The following is a 24,722-nucleotide window of genomic DNA, read 5'->3' as shown; positions in this document are numbered from 1 at the left end:
TGACCGCTATGGACGCGTCAGCCCCACAGCCACGCCTCTCCATTCCCGGTTGGTACGAATATAACCAAAACTCACAGAAACAGTCATAATAAATCATACCATATACAGCTAACTATACGGGCAGAACTGCTAGCAGTATTACCACCCAATAGCGTGGTAACCAGGGACGCCAATTATAGGTAGGACCGGAATTGACTATGAGAACTAGAACGCACTCCTCCCCAGACTTCAGCACTGTACATTGAAACCAATGGTGGCCCAGAGGAAAATATATCATCGGTCTTCATACCTGGTGGGAAGGCCCCACGTGATTAATGGGGACGTGTCAACCCCACAACCACGCACCACCATTCCCAATCAGGACGAAAGAGCCAAGAGGGACCAAGAAACACCCCATTGCGTCCTGAGCCCTGTTCCCACAAGACCAACTGGTCCGAGGGACACGTATCCCCGGAGACAGAGTGTACATGTGTAACAGACAGGTACCAAAGAACACCTTGGGGGAATGAAAGAAATCTAAACAATTAAAGTGATATACATATCGCAAAATTGTTATTAAACAAATGTAAAGTGCCAAAGTTCAGGTAGATAATACTACATAAAAGGTGAGATCGGATGGAAAGATGGTACAGTTAAAATTACTCAAAAAACCACTTGAGGACGTGCAAATCAATCTTCGAGTTTTCTTCAACGCGCAAAAGACCACCGGTGTTTGAGGATCATACAATTCTCGCCATAAGAAGATGGGATGATAATTCTTCAGGTTTCCCAGATGTCATATATCCGGCGGAAATCCAGGTCGTACTCCAGCCAAACAACAATCAATCACGCGAACAGCATAAAGGAGGAATAGGTCTAAAAGGCAATGTATCAATAATTAATAGCAGGTCAGAGATCACTACAAGAATGAGCAAAACATTGCTCACAGTAGTGCAAAAATAAAAATAAAGATGACAAAACAATTAAAAACAACACTCATAAACACACAAACAATAAAATTAAAAAGGGAATTGCAAGAAAAGAGGAGAGCGAGAGATGGTTAGGACGCTATACTGGTATCGAATTATAAGAAGGAAACAAAGCTGATGTTCTCATTAAGCCCCTTGGGGGCCAAGGTGTCCAAAGTGGAGATCCATCGAGCCTCGACCTGAGCTAATCGTTTTTTCAAATCACCACCACGAGATCCACCACGAACATGATCAATACCCCGTATCTTGAGTCCAGACGGGTTACTCCCATGAAATTTGTAGAAATGCCCAGGGAGTGTTTTCAGCGTGGTGGGATCAATAGTGTCCTTGGCAGCACTGATGTCCCGCACATGCTCCCTCGTGCGTACCCTTAACTCACGTGAAGTGAGACCGACATACACGAGGGAGCACGGACACGTGGCGTAGTAGATAACGTGTGTAGTAGCACACGTAATGTAACACCTGATATTGAATGTCTTAATACCATTGGATGACATGAATGTAGAGGTACGGATGATATTCTGGCAGGCCAAACACCGACCACATGGGAAACACCCTACCAAAGGGCCACGGGTACTGAAAGGATTACAAATAGTTGGTACGTAATGGCTCCTTACCAGTATATCTCGAAGGTTTTTAGAACGACGAGCCGTCATGAGAGGACCAGGAGGGAGGACATCAGCCAGGACAGGATCCGATCGAAGAACAGGCCAGTGCTTACTCAGGATATCTCGCATGGTCTGCCAGCGATCGTTGTGAGTGCCTATAAAACGAATAGGGGGATCAGTTTTTTGAGATTTAGGAGTATACTGAAGCAACTGCTGATGGGGGGTCCGCTTAGCACGTAAATACCCCTTCCGGACACAGCGATTACTGTATCCTCGATCCCTGAATCGGCCTCTGAGGTCGGCCGATTGTGACTCAAATGTCTCATCAGTGGAACAGATCCGCCTCGTTCTCAGGAACTGGCCAGTCGGGATAGCGCGTATTGTAGAAGGTGTGTGGGCAGATGACGCATGCAGCAGGGCATTGACTGAAGTGGATTTTCGATGGACACTAGTCTGAATCATCGACAAAGGGTCCACTTCGATGTTAATATCCAAAAAGTCAATGCACCTGCCGCTATGTTTGTACGTTAATTTGATATTAAAGTCATTGGTATTCAAATGCCCCATAAATTCGTCGAGCTGCTCCACTGTGCCCTGCCAAAAAAACAAAACGTCATCAATATATCTGAGCCAGCACTGCACATGGGAGCTAAGCCCAGTGCCACCCTCGCCGAACACCAACCTCTCCCACATACCGAGGAAGAGGTTGGCATACGCGGGGGCACAGGCTGCCCCCATGGCAGTGCCGCGCTGCTGCAGATAGAATTGGTCCTTAAAAATAAAAAAATTATGTGTAAGGGCAAAGTGGAGCAGCTCAAGGATAAATTTATTGAGTTCGCCATCCCGACTGCCCATCTCCAGAAAAAGGCGGGTAGCCTCCAAACCATCATGGTGGGAGATGCAGGTGTACAGGCTCTCCACATCAGCTGTAACAATCAGCATATTATGATCCATAAAGATGCCATCGATCCGCCGGAGCACATCAGTCGTGTCACGGACATAGGAGGGCAAGGTTTCTACTAGGGGCTTCAGATGGTAATCAATGAATTTGCAGATGGGGTCACACAAGCCTCCTATGCCGGACACGATGGGGCGCCCCGGAGGGCAGAGGGCATCTTTATGGATTTTCGGTAACAAATAAAAAGTAGGTATCGTAGGATATTTCGTGGAGAGCCCGCACACCATTTTGTTGGTGATTAGGCCGACTCAAGGATCTTGGAAAGGTCACGAGAAAAGGACTGCACAGGGTTGTATGATAACTTAGAGTAAGTACTCCTGTCACGCAACTGCCTCAATGCCTCCTTCTCATAACTTGCTACTGCCCAGATCACAAATTTGCCCCCCTTGCCCGCTGGTTTTATTACAATGTCTGATATGTTGTTTAACTCCTCTAACGCTAGTCTCTGTCTATAAGTAAGATTATCATGCCGTCTCCGCGATGGGATTTGTTTAAGGTCACTAGACACTAGGCGGGTGAAAATCTCAATGGCAGGACAAAGGGACAAGGGGGGAAAACTTGTGGATCTGGGCAGAAGTGACCTGGGGAACACACCTGTTGTGGCACTGGACTGTTCTTCAAGCAGGTCCTCTAATACCTGCAGAGCCTCCCTCTCCGCGGGACTATCCAATCCCGTGTCGTCCCGTCTGTGGTGAAGTCTCTTAAGCATCAGCTTACGTGCAAAAAGGTGGGTATCCTTTAAGGCTGTAAAGAAATCAAAATTATTGACAGGGGAGAAGGTTAGACCCCTCGATAATACCTCCAACTGATCATTAGAGAGTACATGTGTAGAGAGATTAATCACCTGGAGTCTATTCCTTCTCCCCTGTCTGGTAGTCTGTTGCTTATTGCGGGTAGTTTTTACTCGGGCACCAACGCTTGATTCAACCTCACTGCCGCCGCCCGATGCCTCCGATGACTCTCCAAGCGAAGTGAGGGACGACAGGGATGCAGACTGACCACGAGAGATGGTTCTACCCCGAGGGCCCGTTCTAGATCTGGTCTGCCATCTATATGCAGTAGAACTGGCATAATCACCTAAATCTCTATTGAATTTTTTCAATTTTTGACCACAGACCTCTTTCTCCAATTTGGACAGCTCTTTTTCAATTTCGGCCTCCATCCCAGTGACAACATCAGCTGTGCATTTGCTCTTGATGGTTTTCTCGAGCTCCTCTAACTCGACCTCCATAGTGGAGAGAGTTGTTGTATTATGTTCCTTCAACAGAGACACAAATCCCAAGGAGCATGTTTGGGCCAGACACTCCCACCTCTCACGGAAGGAAGGGTCTTCCACCAGAAAGGATGGGAATATCTGAACCCGCAGGCCCCGAGGGATCAGGTCTCTGTCGAGGTATTTGGAGAGTAATGCGCGGTTCCAACAAATTCTCAGTCTCCTTTTCAGCAATTCCTTGTATTTAAAAATCAAAATATCACAGTTGGGCGAATTGACATTATTAGTGGTATCCTTGTTGTGGTCATTCAGAACATTATCGAAATGTACTGACCAGGCCCGATCACGGGCGCGGAAATCCATGCTCGGATGCAAGTAATCTGTGAGAAGCACAGGAACACATATTAACAACACATAACTCACATCAAGAGCCATTAAATTGTGAGCACCAGGCCTACCAAATTAGGCAGGGAAGATGCCAGCACTACTCATTATAGGAATAAACAGCAGGAGAACAAGAGTAAAGTGCAAAAAATACATGATTTTTATTGAATACACAACAAGACAAAAGTTTTAATTAAAATGGTACACTACCAATGATTCCTAGGGATACCAACATATAGGACTAGACCAGTTTAAATAGCCAATCCAGTAAGTCAAAAGATTAACTAGTGAATATCTGTATAGATGGCAGCTATTAACCTAGGAAGGTCCAAATAGTAGGTAAGAATGTTCAGAAAATAAGGGGGCTGCTTTATAAGAAGTAAGGTATGGTCAGATCAAACCGTGGTTACCCACCATGTAGGGGTGGGGAATCATGGTGATCCCGCTGGCTGCACTGTTGCTAGATACTGGTGCACAGCAGAATAAGAAATAACATGGAGTAACCATATAGCACAAGTGTGCAAATTGAAAAAAATGTTTTCTTACCTAAAGTGCTGAAGTGCAAAGCAAACCAAAACGAGGAAGCCAGCCACAGTAAAAAGCAGTCCCTAAAAATCGAAGATTGATTTGCACGTCCTCAAGTGGTTTTTTGAGTAATTTTAACTGTACCATCTTTCCATCCGATCTCACCTTTTATGTAGTATTATCTACCTGAACTTTGGCACTTTACATTTGTTTAATAACAATTTTGCGATATGTATATCACTTTAATTGTTTAGATTTCTTTCATTCCCCCAAGGTGTTCTTTGGTACCTGTCTGTTACACATGTACACTCTGTCTCCGGGGATACGTGTCCCTCGGACCAGTTGGTCTTGTGGGAACAGGGCTCAGGACACAATGGGGTGTTTCTTGGTCCCTCTTGGCTCTGTCGTCCTGATTGGGAATGGTGGTGCGTGGTTGTGGGGTTGACACGTCCCCATTAATCACGTGGGGCCTTCCCACCAGGTATGAAGACCGATGATATATATTCCTCTGGGCCACCATTGGTTTCAATGTACAGTGCTGAAGTCTGGGGAGGAGTGCGTTCTAGTTCTCATAGTCAATTCCGGTCCTACCTATAATTGGCGTCCCTGGTTACCACGCTATTGGGTGGTAATACTGCTAGCAGTTCTGCCCGTATAGTTAGCTGTATATGGTATGATTTATTATGACTGTTTCTGTGAGTTTTGGTTATATTCGTACCAACCGGGAATGGAGAGGCGTGGCTGTGGGGCTGACGCGTCCATAGCGGTCACGTGGCATTTCCCCGTTTCCCTCCTTCATTGATGACCCGCACGAATCCGTAATAGGACTGCCATTGGTTGATCCATGCGTCACTCACCTGGCGCTAGTGAGAAACTAATCTAGGGATCCATGATGACTTCCTGTTGTATCAGGAAGTGCGTCTATAGTTACAATATTTACCGGCGTCCACAGCGGTCACGTGGGATCCCTCTGTCTCCCTCTATGACGACTTCCTGTTACTATCAGGAACTGCGTCCGTAGTTACAACATACACCAGCGTTCATAGCGGTCATATGGAATCTCCCTGTCTTTTACTATGACGACTTCCTGTTGTGATTATCAGGAAGTGCGTCTGTAGTTACGATATATACCAGGGCCGGAGCTTTGATGGCTACTTTGCTTATCTAGTTTATGCTCTCTGGGCTTAAATATCTAGCGGCCTAACAGAGACTAGCTTGGACGCACCATGGACGTTTAGATTACACATATTTTAAACCACTTTGAGGCATGATGTTAATAAAAGCTTGTTGTCAAGCGATGTCACTTCCTGTTCCCACGTCATTCCCAGCCACCCAGCTGTTGGATTCCACATTAGGAGGGGTATATATAATAGGCATGTAGGTCATGGGGTTATTACTTTGGTTTTCCACCTTGATAAAGCTATCCTCGCGAAATGCGCGTCGGATGGAGACCTCAGGCTGTTCTTAGGTACACTTCCTAATTTTTAGGGACTGCTTTTTACTGTGGCTGGCTTCCTCGTTTTGGTTTGCTTTGCACTTCAGCACTTTAGGTAAGAAAATTTTTTTTTTCAATTTACACACTTGTGCTATATGGTTACTCCATGTTATTTCTTATTCTGCTGTGCACCAGTATCTAGCAACAGTGCAGCCAGCGGGATCACCATGATTCCCCACCCCTACATGGTGGGTAACCACGGTTTGATCTGACCATACCTTACTTCTTATAAAGCAGCCCCCTTATTTTCTGAACATTCTTACCTACTATTTGGACCTTCCTAGGTTAATAGCCGCCATCTATACAGATATTCACTAGTTAATCTTTTGACTTACTGGATTGGCTATTTAAACTGGTCTAGTCCTATATGTTGGTATCCCTAGGAATCATTGGTAGTGTACCATTTTAATTAAAACTTTTGTCTTGTTGTGTATTCAATAAAAATCATGTATTTTTTGCACTTTACTCTTGTTCTCCTGCTGTTTATTAATATGAGTGTGTACAGGCAAGTAATATAATGTGACAATATACTCCCCTACCATCACTGTCTCCGATGTCCAGTTCTTCTCCGCTTCTGGCTGATGTCACAGTTTCTCAAATTGGCTGGGTCATGCTCTATTCTGCGTGACCCATAATGCTATGTGCACATGTTGCCGATATGGTGCAGAAATTTTCTGCACCTTCTGGCAGAAAAATGCACTAAAAAATGCATCTGGTTTTGGTGCAGTTTTTTCCATCCTTTTTGTTAGTGACGTCAGTGGCTGGAAGGGCTAAAAAAAACACAGGAAAAAACGCCTCAACAATTGACATACTGCAGATTTTTTCAGCATCAAAATCTGCGCCAAATCCACAAGGAAAAACAAACCGCAACGTTGGCACAGCACTTCAATAATCTCATAGACTTTGCTGGCTTTAGGGAGGCATGCAGATTTTGGTGCAGATTTAATAAAAACTAAAAAACAAAAAAAAAAACACATCAAAAACTGCAGCGTGCGCACAAGGCCTAAGGCTCTTTGCAGCCCTATGTAACACCAAAAAAGGCTCCATTGATCTCAGAGCAGGGTAGGTGAGTATATTGTTACACTTAACTTTACATGCACACACATTTTAATGAATAGAAAAGTTAGATCTGTCCCTTATAAGCTGCGGCCACCACCAGGAAGCCCTTATATACAATATTCAGACCACTCTGTATGATGTAAAAGAACATTTTATTATACTCCCCTGTGGGGCAGTTGGGTCCGATGGGTGTTGCTGGTTTCAGTCTGGCGCCTCCTCTCTTAATTTCATCACTGTCCTTCTTCCCAGCTCTGTGTGGATGACGCATCCTACATCATCCACACAGAGTCCTCCATTGAGCTCCTGCTCATGCCAACTTTTTGCTCTCCTGCTGAGGGCAGAGAAAAGTACTGTATTGCACGGCAGAGAGAAGTTTATGTGTGCAGGAGCGCAATGGATGCCTCTGTGTGGATCACGTAGGATGCATTATCCACACGGAGCTGGGAAGGAGGACGGCGATGGAAGGAAGAGAGGCGGTGCCGGATCAGAACTAGTGACCCATCAGACCTGACCGCCTTACAGGTGAGTATAATAAATGATCTTTTTTATGTTATACAGCTCAGCCTTGGCTCTTATATGCAGTATTCTAGAATGCTGTATATAAGGGTTTACTGGTGGCCGCAGGTCATATGGGGCAAATCTGGTGACAGGTGCTCTTTAACTAGCAGCTTTTGGTAGTAATTTTTTTGCTCACAACCTTTTAATGCACATGCTTTGTTTTTTATTTCAGCTGTTTTGAGGAAAAAAAGATAGCGCAGGCTGTGTTTTGAATAAAAGGTTAGAAACCCACAAACATCAAAAAGGCAAAATAAACACTATGTATTTTATTTCTGAATTGTGTATGTACTGGCAACTAACATGGAAAAAAACACACTAAAAAAATAACATATGTACTAATTCAAGAAAATATTTTTTTTTTGCCAAAGAGTATTTCATCTTAAGAGAGAGCATGCCAGGTCCAGTCTCCCTACTACTGAGCATGTGTAGCATCATCAGTGTGCAGATCTACACATGCTCACTAGCCTCTAAAGGCCGCTTTACATGCTGCGATATCGGTACAGATATCGCTAGCGTGGGTACCCGCCCCATCTGTTGTGCAAATCGCTGCCCGTGCCCCACAACATCGCCCAAACCCGTCACACTACTTACCTGCCCAGCGACGTCGCTGTGACCGGCGAACCACCTCCTTTCTAAGGGGGCGATTCGTTCAGCGTCACAGCGACGTCACAGCTGCGTCACTGAACCGCCGCCCAATACAAGCGGAGGGGCGGAGATGAGCAGGATGTAACATCCCGCCCACCTCCTTCCTTCCGCATTGCGGCCGGGAGGCAGGTAAGGAGAGGTTCCTCGTTCCTGCGGTGTCACACGGAGCGATGTGTGCTGCCGCAGGAACGAGGAACAACTTCGTTACTGCTGCAGTAACGATTTTTGAGAATGGACCCCCATGTCACCGATGAGCGATTTTGCACATTTTTGCGACGATGCAAAATCACTCATAGGTGTCACACGCAACGGCATCGCTAATGCGGCCGGATGTGCGTCACCAATTCCGTGACCCCAACGAGTTCGCATTAGCGATGTCGTAGCGTGTAAAACCCCCTTAAGTCTCCTTAATATTGCAAATGTGAGAAAGAGTAATATGTGGGTATACTGTAAACTAGGTGGACTGATCCAGATAAAATAAAATAAAAGTTCATATTACTATAATCGGTAAGTTTCACCGGGGCTGGTGCTATAATTCTATAGGGAGCTTTACACGCAACAACATCGCTAACGAGATGTTGTTGGGGGTCACGGAATTCGTGACACACATCCGGCCTCATTAGTGACGTTGTTGCGTGTGAAACGCAAGAACGACGGTTAACGATCAAAATTACTCACTTAATCGTTGATCGTTGACACGTCGTTCTAATCCCAAATGTCGTTGCTGTTGCAGAACGCAGGTTGTTCGTCGTTTCTGCGGCAGCACACATCGCTATGTGTGACACCGCAGGAACGAGGAACATCACCTGGCCGCCCGCAATGAGGAAGGAAGGAGGTGGGCGGGATGTTCGGCCCGCTCATCTCCGCCCCTTCGCTTCTATTGGACGCCTGCCGTGTGACGTCGCTGTGACGCCGCACAAACCGCCCCCTCAGAATGAAAGCGGTTTGCTGGCCACAGCGACGTTGCTAGGAAGGTAAGTACGTATGATGGGTCCTAGCGATGTTGTGTGCCACGGGCAGTGATTTGTCCGTGACGCACAACCGACAGGGGCGGGTGTTTTCACCAGCAATATCGCTAGCGATGTCGCTGCATGTAAAGCAGCCTTTAGTTATGCTGCAACTAAGGAGAGCAGGGAAAGACAATGGGGCTGAGAGTGGAGAGTGAATAGGGAGAAGAGTTACACAAGCATGGACAAAGGTACTGTCATGGGGGGGTATGATAGAGTTGTACTGTACAAACCGCTAGGTATTATGGGAGGTGTAGTACCCAAAATCTTAGATACACACAACTTCTCTTTTCTTTATTCAATCATAAATTTGTACAAAGACGATTGTCCAGGTTGGTTGGTCTGTATCCTTTATCTGGGCAGGTGCCTAGGACTTCTTGCTCAAGGACTGATTGCAAATTTTCTTTAAAATGTTTGCCACACCATTAAAATTGAATCTGTTTAGGAATACAATTTAAAAACAGTACCAGTCAGGCACAGTGAGAGACATAACTGATAGTGTCCATTGGCTGCTTGATTACTATCAACAGCAAATGAGCACAAGTCATATTCCAATAAATAGGACAGGAGCAAGCTCCCTGCAGGTCCTGTATGAGATGTGCCAAGTGGCCATAGACTCCATGTCCATAGTGCCTCTTACCACCTAATTCAGAACTGTGAGGTGCTGGATAATCCTTTCTTAGGGCTTGCTCAAACGATCATATTAACCGGACGAGTACTATCCGATTTTTTTTATTGAATAACACTTGGACCAATGATGTTTTATAGGGAAGTGCTAATTAACAAATTTTTCTCACACCAATTTGGCATGAGAAAAAAATTGCAGCTTGCTTTGATTTGACACGCAAATTTCATGATACTCACCCATTCAGGTCTATGGGTGCATGGAAAACATCATTTCCACAGAGTGCACAGAATGGAGATGATGGAGCCATCCTTTTCTCCATCCTCTCATCACAGTGTGCTACCATTCTCGCATCTGAGAGATTAGGATCACACTAAGGTGACACTTTCATGAAATTCTGATCATTTTGATTGGAGTGTCGTTAGCATAATCAGCCCAATTCTCTCGGATGAACGTATGACCCTAGCCTAACACCACAACTACTCTAGAAAGGAAGAAAAGATAGTGTTGAACTCTTTATTACCCTAGAACACGAAGGAATTCAGGAATTGGACTAAAAAATGTTTTCATTTTCTGTTGACTGAATGTTGCTGTGTATAGAGAAAGTTGAAATTAATATATATTGCATTTTCAGCTGTGTCATTCTTTTCCATACCTGTTTGTATTATCATTAACAGCTGTTATAGTATTATGTATATATACTAAATTATATAAAATTAAATTATTAGTCTTTAGAATGTGGAAAAGCTGTTGCTCTGGTAGGCAGTATTATTAAAAAAAATAATAATAATAATACTTCTAATAATATTATTTTTTTTATGTTATATAATTGTATTGCCTTGGTTTATTGTGCACTTAATGAACTTTATGTACTCTTTTGTTCAGGTCTTTGAAGAGCTGCTGTTAGATGCAGACTATAGTATTAATGCAGGGAATTGGATGTGGCTTTCAGCAAGTGCTTTTTTCCACCACTACACACGTATATTATGTCCTGTTCGTTTTGGAAAACGCACTGACCCAGATGGAAATTATATACGGTAAGGCTGCTTTCACACATCAGGTTTTAGCTGTGCGGCACAATCCGGTGCTTTGCAGAAAAAACGCATCCGTTTTTTTTTGCCGACGGGTGCGGTTTCTTCCTCATAGACTTTTATTAGCGCCGGATTGTGCCGCATGTATTTGCGTTTGATCCGGTTTATGCCGGTTGCGGCAAAATTCGTCACGCCGGCGATGGCACTGAATGCAGAGAGGAACGTTTTTTGCTAGCAGCAAAAAACTGCATAGCGCAGCATGCGGGGCTGTGCGGCATGGTGCATAATGAAAGTCTATGCAAGCCGAATCCGGTGGCATGTATCAAACGCCGGAAGCATGTACCGGATTCGGCTTTCACTTCTGAGCATGCCCAGAAGTGATATAAATTCATTGCTTGTCAGAGAATCAATCACTCACTCACTCTCTCTCTCTCACTCACTCACTCACTCACCCACTCACCGATCATGGGCGCGGCACGGCTGTCACACTGCTGGCGGCTTCTCCTGATTTGAAAATGCCGGCTGCTTATTATTCAATCTCGTATTCACTGCTTTCCCCGCCCACCGGCGCCTATCATTGGTTGCAGGCAGACACGCCCCCATGCTGAGTGACAGCTGTCTCACTGCAACCAATCATAGCCGCCGGCGGGCGGGTCTATTTCTTGCAGTAAAAAAAATAAATAAATAATTTTAAAAAACGGCATGCGGTCCCCCCCAATTTTGATACCAGCCAAGATAAAGCCACACAGCTGAAGGCTGGTATTCTCTGGATGGGGAGCTCCACATTATGGGGAGCCCCCCAGCCTAAAAATATCAGCCAGCAGCCGCCCGGATGCGACAGTCCTGGGACTCTACCCGGCTCATCCCGAATTGCCCTGGTGCGGTGGCAATCGGGGTAATAAGGTATTAATCATGGCAGGCGTCTCCCTGAGATACCTTCCATAATTAACCTGTAAGTGAAAGTAAATAAACACATACACTCGAAAAAATCCTTTATTTGGAATAAAAGACAAAAAACCCCACCCTCTTTCACCATTTTATTAAAATCCCCAAATACCCCTCCAGGTCCGACGTAATTCACAGAGGTCCCGCGACGCTATCAGCTCTGCTACATGAAGCTGACAGGAGCGGCAGTAGAACACCGCCACTCTCTATCAGCTCCACGCAGCAACTGAAGTGAATCGCGCTGTCAGCGGGGACGTCACTGAGGTAGTGTTGGGGTGTGTGCGGTAATGATGCGTGCGGTGATGATGCGTGCGGTAGTGCCTGCGTGTGCGGAGATGATGCGTGCGGTAGTGCCTGCGTGTGCAGTGATGGGGCGATAATGCCGGTGTTTGTGCGGGGCTGATGGGGACGATAGTACCGGTGTTTGTGCGGGGATGATGGGGGCAATAGTGCCGGTGTTTGTGCGGGGATGATGGGGGAGATAGTGCCGTTGTTTGTGCGGGGATGATGGGGGCGATAGTGCCGGCGTTTGTGCGGGGATGATGGGGTCTCTCTCTCTCAGCATAAAAAAAAACAAAAAAAAACGGATCCGTTTTTTTACCAGATCCGTCACATCAGTTTTTACTCAATCGGAGACGGATCCGTTGCATCAGGCACAAACCGGATTGTGCCTGATTGGAATAAACTGATGTGTGAAAGCAGCCTAAGGGGCCCTTTGCACACTACGACATCGCAAGCCGATGCTGCGATGCCGAGCGCGATAGTCCCCGCCCCCGTCGCAGCTGCGATATCTTGTGTTAGCTGCCGTGGCAAATATTATCGCTGCGGCAGCTTCACATGCACTTACCTGCCCTGCGACGTCGCTCTGGCCGGCGACCCACCTCCTTCCTAAGGGGGCGGGTCGTGTGGAGTCACAGCGACGTCACACGGCAGGCGGCCAATAGAAGCGGAGGGGCGGAGATGAGCGGGACGTAAACATCCCGCCCACCTCTCTCCTTCCACATTGCAGACAGGACGCAGGTAGGAGATGTTCCTTGCTCCTGCAACTTCATACACAGCGATGTGTGCTGCCGCAGGAATGAGGAACAACATCGTACCGTCGCTGCAGCCAAAATAATGAAAATGACCGACACTACACCGATCATACGATACCAACGCTTTTGTGCTCGGTAATCATAGTTAAAACGATTTACACACTACGATGTCGAGAGTGACGCCGGAAGTGCGTCACTTTCGATTTGACCCCACCGACATCGCACCTGCGATGTCGTAGTGTGGAAAGGGCCCCTAAGTGCTATCTGTAATTGAAAAACTATATAATTTGTGTCATCTTCACTCAGTTCACAATTCCTGCAGTTACCTAAGTTTTCAATAAAATGGGCTATTTACTAGAGATGAGCGAACCGACCGCGGTTCGGCTCGAGTTCGGTTCGCCGAACAGAGGTCTCGTTCGAGTTCGGTTCGGCGAACCGGTTCGGCGAACCACTCGAACCGCATAGGAAACAATGGGAGGCAATCACAAACACATAAAAACACCTAGAAAACACCCTCAAAGGTGTCCAAAAGGTGACAAACAACTCACAACACAAACACATGGGAAAGTGACAAGAACAAATTCTCATGCGAAAACAAAACAGCTTAACGAGGAAAAAGAGGACGAGACACAGATATAGGCATGGCACGCCCTTCTAAAATCATGTATAACACCGCAAGGGGACTCCAAGCAGAGTCTCCCTTTTTTCCAAAAAATTGGGCCCCACAGACACCACTTCAGTGGCAGCACTTTTGCCCCAGTTGCAAACTGGACAGGTAGATTTGCATCAAGCACATTCAAAAATACGCCAGCCTTAACTGTCCCCAGGATGGCACCGGGGTAGGTAGCAAAGTCTTTGCTGATCCCAGCTCTGTTCATCTTGGATCATTTTTAGAAACACTGCAAGCAAGGGTTACTCCAAGTGGAGTCTCCCTTTTTCCAAAAATTGGGCCACACAGACACCCACCCCATCAGTGGCAGCACTTGTGCCCTAGTTGTACACTTCACAGGTAGATTTGCATCAACAACATTCAAAATTACGCCATCCTTAACCCTTCCCAGGATGACCCCGGGGTAGGTAGCAAAGTCTTTGCTGAACCATGACTTGTTCATCTTGGCTCCTTTTTAAAAACACAGCAAGCAAGGGTTACTCCAAGCGGAGTCTCCCTTTTTTCCAAAAATTGGGCCACACAGACACCCACCCCATCAGTGGCAGCACTTGTGCCCTAGTTATACACTTCACAGGTAGATATGCATCAACAACATTCAAAATTACGCCATCCTTAACCCTTCCCAGGATGACCCCGGGGTAGGTAGCAAAGTCTTTGCTGAACCGTGACTTGTTCATCTTGGCTCCTTTTTAAAAACACAGCAAGCAAGGGTTACTCCAAGCGGAGTCTCCCTTTTTTCCAAAAATTGGGCCACACAGACACCCACCCCATCAGTGGCAGCACTTGTGCCCTAGTTGTACACTTCACATGTAGATTTGCATCAACAACATTCAAAATACACAAGCATTTACTCTCCCCAGGATGACACAGGGGTAGTAAATTCCTTGTGGATCCATGACTTGTTCATTTTGATGAACGTTAGTCTGTCCACATTGTCACTGGACAGACGCGTGCGCTTATCTGTCAGCACACACCCAGCAGCACTGAAGACACGTTCAGAGACAACGCTGGCAGCTGGACACGACAAGATCTCCAAAGCGTAAGTGGAGAGCTCTGGCCATTTTTCAAGATTTGAAGCCCAAAATGAGCAAGGCTCCAGTTGCAAAGTCATGGCATCGATGTTCATTTGGAGATACTCCTGTATCATCCTCTCCAGCCGTTGACTATATGTCAGACTTGTTGTCTCTGGTGGCCTTGCAAAGGATGGTCTAAAAAAATTATGAAAAGATTCAATAAAATTGCTGTTACCAGCACCAGATACGGTGGTGCTGGTACAGTTAGACTGTTGAAGATGACGAGACCGTCCCATGTTTGTCGAGTTACAACTGGGAGATTCACTCCCTGCACCACGGGTGTTTTGTGGAAAAGCCGAGTTAAGATCGAGTAACAGCTTCTGCTGATACTCCTGCATACGTGCGTCCCTTTCTATGGCTGGAATTATGTCACAAAATTTGGACTTGTACTGGGGATCTAATAGTGTGGCAAGCCAGTAGTCATCATCACTTCTAATTTTGACAATACGAGGGTCATGTTGGAGGTAGTGCAGCAAGAAGGCGCTCATGTGTCTGGCGCAGCCATGCGGACCAAGTCCACGCTGTGTTTGTGGCATAGAGGTGCTAACCGTTCTTTCTTCCTCTGACATCTCCCCCCAACCTCTTTCAACTGAAATTTGACCAAGGTCTCCCTCATCCGCTGAGTCTTCCATGTCCATGGATAGTTCGTCCTCCAGTTCTTCATGTTCTCCTGCACCTTCCTCAACATTTTGCCTGCTACCATGCGCCATTGTTGATCCCTGTCCCCCATGGTCCCATGCCTGCCGCCTTGGTGATGATGAACGTCTGGACCTTGGTGATGTTGTTGTCCCTTGCGCATATGACTCCTCCTGTACTTCCTCCCCTTCCTGTTGTCCCATCCCCTGACTCCGAATAGTGTTTAGCGTGTGCTCCAGCATGTAAATGACTTGAAATGTCATGCTGATAATGGCATTGTCAGCGCTAAACATATTCGTTGCCATGTCGAAACTGTGCAGAAGGGTGCATAGGTCCTTGATCTGAGACCACTCCATCAGGGTGATCAGCCCCACCTCTGCATCTCGTTGGCCCAGGCTATACGTCATGACGTATTCCACCAGGGCTCGGTGGTGCTGCCACAGTCGCTGTAACATGTGGAGAGTCGAATTCCAGTGTGTCGCCACATCGCATTTCAGGCGATGACCCGGCAGGCCGAAAGACTTCTGGAGCGATGCAAGTTGCTCAGCTGCGGCGGTTGAACGGCGGAAGTGAGCAGACAGTTTTCGTGCCCTGGTCAGAAGGCCATCTAGGCCGGGATAGTGTGTTAAAAATTGCTGAACAACAAGGTTCAACATGTGAGCCATACAAGGCACGTGTGTCACCTTACCCAGGCGAAGGGCCGCACCCAGGTTTGCAGCATTGTCGCACACGGCCTTACCAGGCTGCAGGTTGAGTGGAGACAACCATTTACCAAACTCAGTCTCCAGAGCTGCCCACAACTCAGTCACTGTGTGACTCTTAGTTCCAAGACATTTCAAGACACAGACCGCCTGATGCCGTTGCGCTCTGCTGCCAGCATAGTAATGAGGTGTGCGTGATTCATTCTGCGCAGTTACAACACTGGTGGCCTGACCAGGCAGGCTTGGGACGGAGGTGGAGGACCCAGACGAGGTTGAGGAGGCAGAAGCAGTGGAGGAACTTGGACAGACAGAGGATTGACGCACAAGTCGTGGGGATGGCAAACCTTGTGCAGCAGACCCTTCACCATCTATCACCATAGTTACCCAGTGCCCAGTCAGCGACGTGTAACGTTCCTGTCCATGCTTACTGGTCCAAGTATCTGTGGTGAAATGCACACGTTCACACACAAAGTTTCTCAAGGAAGCGGTGATGTTGTGTGCGATATGCTGGTGTAGCGCAGGCACACCTTTCTTAGAGAAGTAGTGGCGACTGGGCATCTGGTACTGGGGCACAGCGACAGACATAAGGTCTCTAAAATCCTGTGTGTCCACCTGGCGGAAAGGCAGCATTTCGGTAGCCAAGAGCTTATAGAGGGATAAAGTCAGCCTCTTAGCTTTGTCATGAGTCGCAGGAAATGGCCTTTTATTTGTCCACATCTGAGGGACAGAGATCTGGCTGCTGTGTGGAGACGGTGGTGAGTAGGGTGTCCCTGGAAAAATGCAGATTTGTGAGGAAAGTGCAGGCGGAGACATGATGTTGCCTTCATCCAACGTTGGTGCTATTGATGTCTGAGAGAGCTGTACACACGCACTTGTTTCCCCTTCCAAACCAACTGACGACCTAGGAAGCAAAATGCCTGTTGCGGTTACAGTGGTGGAAGTTGTGCGTGGAAAACCAGGTGTGACAGCTGTCCCCGACAGTCCTAGAAGATGAAGAGCGCGCGGATGCACTGGAAAGGGCAGGTGGTGGATGGTCCGCTCCGCTAGGCCGCATTGCAGCACGGTGAGCTTCCCACTGGGACATATGATATTTATTCATGTGACGATTCATGGAAGAAGTTGTCAAACTGCTGAGGTTTTTTCCTCTACTAACAGATTCCCGACAAATTTTACAGATCACATGATTTGGGCGATGCTTTGCAAGGTCAAAAAAGGACCAGGCTAGGCAAGGCTTAGAGGGCATGCGACCTGCTGAGCCCCCCCGACTAGTGCTCAGAGGCAGAGTGGTGGCTGAGGATGCAGTTGTAGACGTGCTACCAGTACTCCTCCTCTGTCCAGGAAGGCGCAAGGTAACTTCATCATCAGTTGCATCCTCCTCCACCGCCTCTGTTGACCTCCTCGAGTGCCTGACTGTGGGTTGACAGTAGGTGGGATCTAGAACTTCCTCATCAATTGTTGTGTTTGCACTCCCCTCACCCTCAGACCGAGCCTCTTCCTGCCCTGACCGAATATTTAAATTGTCATCCCAATCTGGTATCTGCGTCTCATCGTCATCAGTATGTTCCTCATTGTCTATAACAACAGGTGTTACAGTTGGTGAATAAGGGTCAACATTATGCTCAGAAAGTTGTTCCTCACGGCCTGAATCTGAGTCACAAAGGTTCTGGGCATCACTGCAGACCATTTCCTGGTCTGTACACACTGTAGCTTGGGAGCAGACCTCTGATTCCCATGCTATAGTGTGACTGAACAGCTCTGCAGACTCAGCCATCTCTGCTCCACCATACTGTGCAGGGTGGATGGAGACTTGAGAGCTGGGAGAAAGCAAGTGTGATTGGGATGACAACTCAGAGGACTGGTGTTTTTTGGATGCGGTAGTTGAGGTGGAGGAGAGGGCACTTGTTGGACCACTTGAGATCCATTCAAGCATTTTCTTTTTTTGGGCAACATCTACCTTTGTTCCAGTTGTTCGTGTTCGTAAAAAAGGGAGCACATCCGATTGTCCACGGAAAGTAGTAGACATCTTACTTTTGCTGGTAGATGGCCTATCTTCAGCAGATGTTAATGGAGCTTTGCCACCTTCCCCACGGACACAAACTTTTTTTCCTTTTCCAACACGCCTGTTCCCCTTTCCACCAGCATCTGTCATTTTGCCACTCATTTTGCTAGCGACAAGAATGTCCACTTAAAATGTGGTAGTAAAAATTGAGAGGTGGTGTAGATTGTAGCGGTGGTCTACCTTTATTGACAGCAGAATAAACAACAATAACTATCACGGACAATGAAACTATGGCCCTTAAAATGGCAGCACAGTTTGCTAGTATAATAGCTTAGTTAAAGTGAGCTTGAGTGTGCAATGCAGAGGTGCTGCAAATAGATTTGCACCAGTGGGACACTAATGAAGTTCAACAGCCACTTTTAGGATCCCACTAAGTTTCCTCAGTGTTTGGTATTATAATGGCTTTGTAACAATGAGCTTGAGTGTGCAATGCAGAGGTGCTGCAAATAGATTTGCACTAGTGGAACACTAATGGAAGTCCAACAGCCACTTTTAGGATGCCACTAAGTTTCCTCATTGTTTGGTATTATAATGGCTTTGTAACAATGAGCTTGAGTGTACAATGCAGAGGTGCTGCAAATAGATTTGCACCAGTGGGACACTAATGAAGTCCAACAGCCACTTTTAGGATGCCACTAAGTTTCCTCAGTGTTTGGTATTATAATGGCTTTGTAACAATGAGCTTGAGTGTGCAATGCAGAGGTGCTGCAAATAGATTTGCACCAGTGGGACACTAATGGAAGTCCAACTGCCACTTTTAGGATGCCACTAACTTTCCTCAGTGTTTGCTAGTATAATAGCTTAGTAAAAGTGAGCTTGAGTGTGCAATGCAGAGGTGCTGCAAATAGATTTGCACCAGTGGGACACTAATGGAAGTCCAACTGCCACTTTTAGGATGCCACTAACTTTCCTCAGTGTTTGCTAGTGTCGCGGGCGGAGGAGGGGACGCCGCGCTCTCCCTACTGCTCAGGTCCGGCTGCACTGCGGCTGCTGCGGCCTGCCGCTGCTCGGTGGCTCGAGCGACGGGCCGGATCCCGGGGACTCGAGCGGCGCTCCTCGCCCGTGAGTGAAAGGGGGTTTTTGGGTGTGGGGATTGTTTATTGTCCGTGACGCCACCCACGGTGGTGGTGATTTGTTGACACCACCGCTGATCTGTATGGGGATCCCGGGAAGGATGGTATGGAGCAGCCAGTTGTTGTGTTGCCCCTCCGTGGGTAGGGGTTGGTGATCCTGGGGCCCAGTGATGAGGTGGGTGATGCAGGGCTTGGTGGGCGCAGGGACGCGGGGGCAGCGCTGTGCCTTGCGGCACTGTGGTACTCACTCAGCCTGAGACGATGACACAGTTCTCAGTAAAACACACGGCTGGAAAGACGGTTCCCACGGACGGCTGCACTTGCTTTCCCCAGTAGGTGACGGTGACGGTCCCTCTGTCCTGCACCTATGATGATAATGGTTGCGATGGGTTCCCACCGGTAACCCGCTCCCCGGCTTGGATATGGGCCGGAGGAGCCCTTCTTTGCCTGCAGGCGCTGGCCCTGAGAAACTGGTGCCCTGGCGGTGGCGGTGTCTCTCCGTTACGATTGGACTGTTGCCTTCAATCAGGACTTGGTTGTTAGGAGACAGACGTCCCCTTCACTGATGGATTTGGCAAATTATGGCGACTCCTAGCCTTGCCGGGATCCGAAAGGCCCCTGCCCTGGTGCTGACTGTTCTTCGTATACTGCTCCAGACCGCCGGGTCACCACCCGTCCGCGGTCCTTCCAGAAACCTCCGAGCAGTCCCCCTGCAGACTATCACTGCCGTCTGCTGACCTTGCTGTCACTGTCCGGGGCACACACCCGGACCAACTTCAGGCTTTCTTAACTGTTTCTTTTTCTGTAGCCACTCTTACTTTCCTCCTTTACCACTTCACTGTTTACCTCCTTCTACTTTCTCCTCCAAACTCTAACTGCCTGGTTCTCCCACCTCCAGGGCTGTGTACTTCTCGGTGGGCGGAGCCAACCGCCTGACCCACCCCCTGGTGTGAACATCAGCCCCTGGAGGAAGGCAACAAGGATTTTGGTAGCCTTGGTGTTCCTAACTGGGGTGTAGGGTGTGGTGGTGTTGTGACCTGTGACCCCTGGCTTGCCCAGGGCGTCACATTCCCCCTTAGCAAAATGCAGACCGTCCGCGGGCTGCCCGTCCAACACCGGTTTTATTTTCTGAAAAAGGTAAACGGTAAACATAATACAATTTATAACATCATCCCACATCGGGAGGTTCAGTACTTAAACGTTGCTAACGGTTTTACGGTTACGGTCTCCGCTCTCTCCCACCCAAGAAACCTGGCCCTGATGCTGCCCCTAAATCCCAGGCAGCACCCCTTTACCCCAGTCCAGCACCAAGTCACCCGAGTGGGATCTGTCCTTCTCCTCCAGAGGGTAGCCACCGGTTCCTGTGGTGGCTGGGCCCCAGCCTGCTCTGCTGAGGGCCCTCCCTTCAACCTGCCTCTCCGGAGGCGGCAACTGCGGAAACGGTAACGGTACAACAACTTATTTACATGCCACTAACGTTTGTGGTTGCCCTGCAAGTTCACGGGCTTGTCCATGGAAAGTTCTCCATGCAACCTTTTAACGGTCCCCACGGGGACAACGGTGCCGGCTACGGCCGGTTTCCAAATCACGGATGCAGACAATCAGGTTACCGTTCGGTAATCATTTTGCTTATTATCACTTTCATTTTTAAACTTTCAAAACAAACTCAGTGGTGGTCCCAACGAGGACTGTGCAGCGGTACTCCGCTGACCTTACTCAGATTCTTCTGCTGAGGCGGACCCATCCTCTGCCACCAGCATATCAAACATGCACTGACATGCCTGCGGTGACAGGGGCACCCGGTACCCATTTCCACCGGTACGCGGGGTATGGAAAACCACGGGGTCTCCCACATAGCGGGAACGCTCACTTGCCTCTTCAAACTCAGCAGCAGACCCGGGGCTGGGGTAGGAGTCGTCATCTCTTGTTCCTGCGTCAGGCGGGTTACCGCCAGCTGCCGCAGCCTCCTGGCCTCCAGCATCCAGCACATCAGATCCCTCTGTAGCAGCACGGGGCAGCAGGTCAGGCGAGTTTACACTGAGGCGCCCCAGGAGTAACGGCAAGGATGATGCATAGGTCGAGACTAGGCCGGGCCCCTCAGCCGCAGCGGCCGGTCCTGGTAGGACATAGGGACGTGGGTCACCAGTCGGTTCTGCTACATCTGTTCCCCCTCCGTACACCGGGGCAGTTGCAATCAGCATCTCCACCTCGTTGGTCCACTGCTCCATCATCCTGAAGATCTGATCCTGCTGACGTTGGTGGAATTGAATTACCCAGGCTTTCATCCAGGCCACGGCCCCGGGCTCGGGGTCTGGCACAATCACCGCCGGAGCCTCCAACACATCTTTATCAAGGGGGCCCGGCTCCGGGGGCTTCTGGGGAAGCAGTGCAGGGCTGCCCCAGACATCTGCAGCCGGTCGGTCCGCTTGGGCGGACGGGCAGGGTACCGGTTGGGCAGGTAGCGGGCCTAGTGGCGGGGCGGCAGCAACTAACGCGGGTAGCGGGGGAGGCAGCAGGGTGAGCGGGTGTAGGCCGGGCCCCTCAGCCACGATGGCCGATCCCTCCGGAATACAGGGACGTGGGTCTCTTACCCGCTCCTCCAAATCTTCCTCCACCTCACATCTCCGCATAGCAGCCACCACGTCCGCCATGTCGGCCTCCCACTCCTCCAGGAGGAGCTGCATCCGGGCCTGCAGACGATGACTCAGCGGGGTAGTCCAGTTCTCTATCTACGCCGCTGTGCCAGGCGCGGGGGCCTCGCTGTTGTTGGCTGGAGTAGACATCTCAGTGGTCGGGCTTTCCAGGAACTGGCAACAAGATGGCCACAGGGTCCTGGCGTCCCTGCTTTTATAGCTGCGTTCACATGCAGCCAGCCGCCATCGCGTCCCCCTTAGCTTCTTTTCGGCTCCTCCTCTATCGGGGCGGGGTTTTGGCCTTCGCGCCTCTGCTACTCGAGAAGACGCTCGAGCGGGAACTTTTCGCGCCAAAGATGGCGACTTCTGAAATTTTTCAGCCGGATACCTCCGGCGGTCACAAGGCGCACCTCTACCCAATGGCAGAGCGGTAAGATCCTGTTCGTGACGCCAAGTTGTCGCGGGCGGAGGAGGGGACGCCGCGCTCTCCCTACTGCTCGGGTCCGGCTGCACTGCGGCTGCTGCGGCCTGCCGCTGCTCGGTGGCTCGAGCGACAGGCCGGATCCCGGGGACTCGAGCGGCGCTCCTCGCCCGTGAGTGAAAGGGGGTTTTTGGGTGTGGGGATTGTTTATTGTCCGTGACGCCACCCACGGTGGTGGTGATTTGTTGACACCACCACTGCTCTGTATGGGGATCCCGGGAAGGATGGTATGGAGCAGCCAGTTGTTGTGTTGCCCCTCCGTGGGTAGGGGATGGTGATCCCGGGGCCCAGTGATGAGGTGGGTGATGCAGGGCTTGGTGGGCGCAGGGACGCGGGGGCAGCGCTGTGCCTTGCGGCACTGTGGTACTCACTCAGCCTGAGACGATGACACAGTTCTCAGTAAAACACACGGCTGGAAAGACGGTTCCCACGGACGGCTGCACTTGCTTTCCCCAGTAGGTGACGGTGATGGTCCCTCTGTCCTGCACCTATGATGATAATGGTTGCGATGGGTTCCCACCGGTAACCCGCTCCCCGGCTTGGATATGGGCCGGAGGAGCCCTTCTTTGCCCGCAGGCGCTGGCGCTGAGAAACTGGTGCCCTGGCGGTGGCGGTGTCTCTCCGTTACGGTTGGACTGTTGCCTTCAATCGGGACTTGGTTGTTAGGAGACAGACGTCCCCTTCACTGACGGATTTGGCAAATTATGGCGACTCCTAGCCTTGCCGGGATCCGAAAGGCCCCTGCCCTGGTGCTGACTGTTCTTCGTATACTGCTCCAGACCGCCGGGTCACCACCCGTCCGCGGTCCTTCCAGAAACCTCCGAGCAGTCCCCCTGCAGACTATCACCGCCATCTGCTGACCTTGCTGTCACTGTCCGGGGCACACACCCGGACCAACTTCAGGCTTTCTTAACTGTTTCTTTTTCTGTAGCCACTCTTACTTTCCTCCTTTACCACTTCACTGTTTACCTCCTTCTACTTTCTCCTCCAAACTCTAACTGCCTGGTTCTCCCGCCTCCAGGGCTGTGTACTCCTCGGTGGGCGTAGCCAACCGCCTGGCCCACCCCCTGGTGTGAACATCAGCCCCTGGAGGAAGGCAACAAGGATTTTGGTAGCCTTGGTGTTCCTAACTGGGGTGTAGGGTGTGGTAGTGTTGTGACCTGTGACCCCTGGCTTGCCCAGGGCGTCACACTAGTATAATGGCTTAGTAACAATGAGCTTAAGTGTGAAAAGGGTAGGAGGGTACAGTGGCCGGTTGTGGGTCAGTGGACAGGGAAGGAAGCCTCACTTTCTATCCCTCCTAATGGTGAAATGCAGCAAGGAACTCCCTGACCTTAGCTACACAGACGCTCTTATCTGTAGCTGTTAAAACCTCTTTCCACGGACCTGACTGTCACCTATGGCTCTGAGCCTGCTGGAATTAGCCCTTACAAGGACTGATAGAAACTTCTATCCCTATTCTATATAGCGCTGTGTGTAGAGCGTACACAGCAGTATCGGAGACAGGAGCTGCACCAGCGGTGACTGACACCGAGACGCATAAGGCAGATAATGGCATCCAGACGGGAAAATGGCCGTTTTTATAATGCAAGGGCATGTGACATGGACAGCCTATGACACATGCCCTTGCTTGTCTGGCAAAAGTCCACTTAGCTGTGTGTGTGTCTAGGATTGGCTGACATGCTGGCCCGCCCCACTACACGCGCGCTTAGGGAGGGAAGGAAGATCAGAAAAAAAAAAAAAAAATGGCGATCGCAGCAGCAGTGATCTGAACGCGCTGTTCCCACACACTATACGCTGAAATTTCATAATAGTGTGAGTCACAGAGTGACTTTTTGCTGCTAGAACCGTTCTCGAACGTAACTAGAACTATCGAGCTTTAGCAAAAAGCTCGAGTTCTAGTTCGATCTAGAACAGCCCCCAAAATCACTCGAACCGCGAACTGGCGAACCTCAAACCACGAACCGCACTCAACTCTACTATTTACATCTCATAGCTACAATGCTTTAAACCCCTATATACAGTAAATTGCTGTATACAATATATAATTCAGTATGTTAAATTATTTATGAAACCAATAATTTGGCAAATATTTTTTTTTATCTTTTATGAGTTTGGTTTAATTCAATTTGTTATTGACAAATTTTGCACATACAATGGGTGAAATAAGTATTGAACACGTAATCAGTTTTCTAACTAAATGTATTTCTAAAGGTGCTATTGACATGAATTTCTCTACAGATATCAGTAACAACGCATCCAATCCACACAGGCAAAGAAATCAAATCATGAGAAAAAAATCAAACCATGAGAAATGACATAGAGAAATACTACTGTTTTT

The 24,722-nt window shown here is 48.8% G+C and overlaps 1 protein-coding gene across 2 annotated transcripts in view; it reads left to right on the top strand.

Annotated features, from left to right (window-relative positions):
* LOC142291211 (cryptochrome-1-like) overlaps window positions 1-24,722 on the top strand; it is a 117,678-nt gene that overhangs the window by 78,545 nt on the left and 14,411 nt on the right. For both annotated transcript variants that reach the window (XM_075335567.1, XM_075335568.1), the window contains one exon: window positions 10,931-11,082. In XM_075335567.1, coding sequence (XP_075191682.1) covers window positions 10,931-11,082 — 152 coding nt within the window. The remainder of the gene's footprint in view (window positions 1-10,930; window positions 11,083-24,722) is intronic.

This window comes from Anomaloglossus baeobatrachus, chromosome 2 (genome assembly GCF_048569485.1).
Source record: "Anomaloglossus baeobatrachus isolate aAnoBae1 chromosome 2, aAnoBae1.hap1, whole genome shotgun sequence".
NCBI lineage: Eukaryota > Metazoa > Chordata > Amphibia > Anura > Aromobatidae > Anomaloglossus > Anomaloglossus baeobatrachus.
The sequence above is the reverse complement of the archived record's forward strand: the minus strand, read 5'-3'. Positions and strand labels throughout refer to the sequence as shown.